The sequence below is a fragment of the Mesoplodon bidens genome (genome assembly GCF_964165515.1).
Source record: "Mesoplodon bidens genome assembly, contig: HAP1_SCAFFOLD_195, whole genome shotgun sequence".
NCBI lineage: Eukaryota > Metazoa > Chordata > Mammalia > Artiodactyla > Ziphiidae > Mesoplodon > Mesoplodon bidens.
The window spans coordinates 509,051-512,108 of record NW_027671747.1 but is presented as its reverse complement, the minus strand read 5'-3'; the positions used below and the strand labels follow the sequence as shown (position 1 = coordinate 512,108).

The window sequence follows — 3,058 nt, the reverse complement described above, 5'->3', positions numbered from 1 at the left end:
ACAGTTCTCTACAAAACAGACTGCTTCCAGTGGAGCTTGGGGCTTGCTCTCCGGTCCCATCCAAATCCCTGGGATGGACGCACCGAGAACTCCCGCCACAGGAATTTGGCTGAGCCCCTCCACAAGGCAGGATTGTAGTTATGGGTGCCGCTGGGACCATGGGCGACCACTCTGTCCCCATACGAGGGCTTGCACACAGGGCCCGTTCCATGAGCTTTAGGGCCGAAGGTGGACAAGATTATACAGGCTCCTTGTTCATTAAATGGGCACACATTAGGCGCCTGCTGTGTGATAAACTCTGTGCTATGCTTTGTGGGGAGTGCGACATCGATGCCTGGATCCAGACTTCGATCTGGAGAAACGAATTTGTCATTGATCTTTGTGAGAAGAGTCAGCCTTCCCACGAAGACGACAAGTGAGTTGTAACTGTTGTGACAATACACCGCTCAAGAGAACCTTCTCTGTTGAGGGTGGAAACCCGCATCAAGGATAAACCCGAACACTGTTCTCTGCCACACCCAAGATGGCCACCTGCCCGGTGCCCCTGTACTGAGTTGCACGCAGGCGCACTCAGCCTGCCACTCCTAACATGGCACATCAGCGCGGCAACTCAGAGCGGGGCCACGGGCGGAAGTGGGTGTGACAGGAATGGGAGCCCAGAGGGCACTCGGAGGCGAGGTACTGGGCAGTGAGAGCCGCTGGGAGGGTCGAAGTCATGATCCCCCCACAGGAGGCGTCCACCTGGCGGCGGGAGATCGAGGACAAGCTGAAGCAGGTGGGGCTGGAGCTGGGGAGGCGGGGGAGGAGGTGAGGGAGGGGGGCGAGATGCGGGCCGGGCCTCTACTCAGGGAGGCGGCGGGAGTGGGAGGGGGCCCTCCCTGCGAGGAGACCTTGTCTCCTAGGGGCGAGGCCGTGGATCTAGGACGCGGTGGTCTCCTTTAGCCTTCGGCTTCTGGTGATGTCCTTGCATGCGCTCCCCCCAGGAGGAGGAGACGCTGTCCTTCATCCGAGACAGACTGGAGAAGAGTGACCAGCTTTCCAAGAACATGGTGAGTAACCCCTCAGCTGGGAGGGCTTCCAGACGCTGGAGGAGAACCCTGCGACCCGGTAGTTCTGGCACCTAAGGCCTGGAGGTGTGGGTCTGGGTAGTGGTGGTGGTAACCTGTGGGTTTCTCTAGCAACAGTGTGACACGTCTCTTAACACTCCCTTCCCCTTGTCCGCCCCTTCGCTGAGGATGCTGCAGCCCCCACTGGCCTGGACTTTCTGCTTTCTGCCTAAGTTCTCCATTCTTCCTTCTCTCCTTCTGCAGACATTTAGTGAGACTGACTTAGGTGGGCTGGGTACTGGCCATGCGTCATCGTCAATTCAAGTGAGGGTTGGACGGCTGGGTTACCACTTCTGAGATTACTGAGGGCAGAAAAAGACTCAGCCTTCACCCCAGAGGGCTTGAGGTGTAAAATGAGCTCTGAAGTCAGAGAGATCTGGGGTCTAGTCCCCGCCCCTCCACCTATTTGTGTGTGGCCCCTGACAGGTAACTCTGAGCCTCAGTTACTTCCTCTGCTAAAACAGACGATGCCAACCTCCAGTGTAACTGTGAAGGTCATAGAAGCCAATGCATGCAGATGCATTTTCATAGTACCTGGTATACAATAGGTCCTCAGTAAATATGAGTTTCCTTCCTTGTTCCTAGAGAAGACTGGAAAAGCACAAACTGAGCAGATACAAACTTGAGTATGTTTTTAATAATACAGTCATCAGGTGCTAGGCCTTACTTAATGAGATTCACTCTTAGAGAGAAAGGGTTTTGAAGGTACCAGCAATGCATTTGAGGCTACTCTGTATGAAACTATTTCCTGTTCAGTCCAGGAAAGCATCAGAGAGAATAGAGATTGAGATTTGGCTTCAAAGGTTGGAAGGGAAGCCATCCTGAGGTGTTATCTGAGGAGGAGTTAATTTAATGCTTGACTTGCCTTCAAATCAAACTTCAGCCAATTTATTTGGGCCACCTCCTATGTGCCAGGCACAGGGTAGGTTCTGGGGATACAGTGGTGAACAGATATACCCTGTCCCTTCCCTCATGGAGCTTATTGTCTAGAAAACCAGAGAAGAGGCAGCAATTGCCAAAGACCTGGTGGGTGGCAGAAGCAGTGCTGGGACAACCCTGAGGCCTGAGAGCATGGAGCTTCCCCCCGCAGGTGTCTATCCTGTCATCCATTGAGAGTCGCCTTATGAAGCTGGAGAACATCATCCCTGTGCACAAACAGACGGAGAACCTGCAGTGGCTGCAGGAGAATGTTGAGAAGACCCTGTCCTGTCTGGACCACGTTATCAGCTACTACCATGTGGCCAGTGACACTAAGAAGATTATCAGGGAGGGGTGAGCTAGGGCCAGAAGGTCACATTCCTAAGGCCTCTTGCACCAGTGGCTGTAGGCCTTGGAAGGGAGGAGTAGATATATTTGAGCCTCGAGTCCCCTGTGTTAATTCTCTTCTCCCCTTTCCAAATACCATTCTCTTGGTCCTTCCTCTTCAACTTCCATCTGCCCAGGCTAATAGGACTTTTCTCCTTTCCAGCCCCCCAGGTAGGCTGGAAGAGTACCTGGGCAGCATGGCTAAGATTCAGAAGGCTGTGGAGTATTTCCAGGACAACATCCCAGACAGCCCAGAGCTCAACAAAGTGGTAAGGGGCCAGCAGAGTGATGTGAGAGGTTTGGGGACACGAGTCACAGCCCTGGTCTCATGAGAGACACTGAACCAGCTTAAAAGAGAATATAGTAGAATAAACAGAAGTATATAATACCATACACATACTGTAGGCATTAAGATCTCTGTCTCAGAAATTACAGGTATACATTTTTATTGCATCTTAATAATTTAACTAAATTATAAGTTAAATATGAAGTATAAGTTTAACATTTGATTTTTATAAATGCATGGGTATTTTTTTATTGTAGCAAAAAATGCATAATATAAAATTTGCCTTTTTAACCATCTTTAAAGGAACAGTTCAGTGACATTAAGTACGTTCACACTGTCGTATAACCATCTCCAGAATTCT

General features: G+C 51.0%; 1 protein-coding gene across 1 annotated transcript; it reads left to right on the top strand.

The window, feature by feature from the left end:
- Positions 1-701: 701 nt before the first annotated feature.
- Positions 702-2,743, top strand: LOC308611100 (exocyst complex component 7-like; the record flags this gene model as incomplete). The annotated part of the gene is made up of 4 exons (XM_081260018.1): positions 702-775; positions 984-1,049; positions 2,197-2,378; positions 2,575-2,743. Exons 1-4 carry the CDS (start codon positions 716-718, stop codon positions 2,741-2,743), a joined length of 477 nt encoding a protein of 158 aa, XP_081116144.1. The 5' UTR covers positions 702-715.
- Positions 2,744-3,058: the final 315 nt, after the last annotated feature.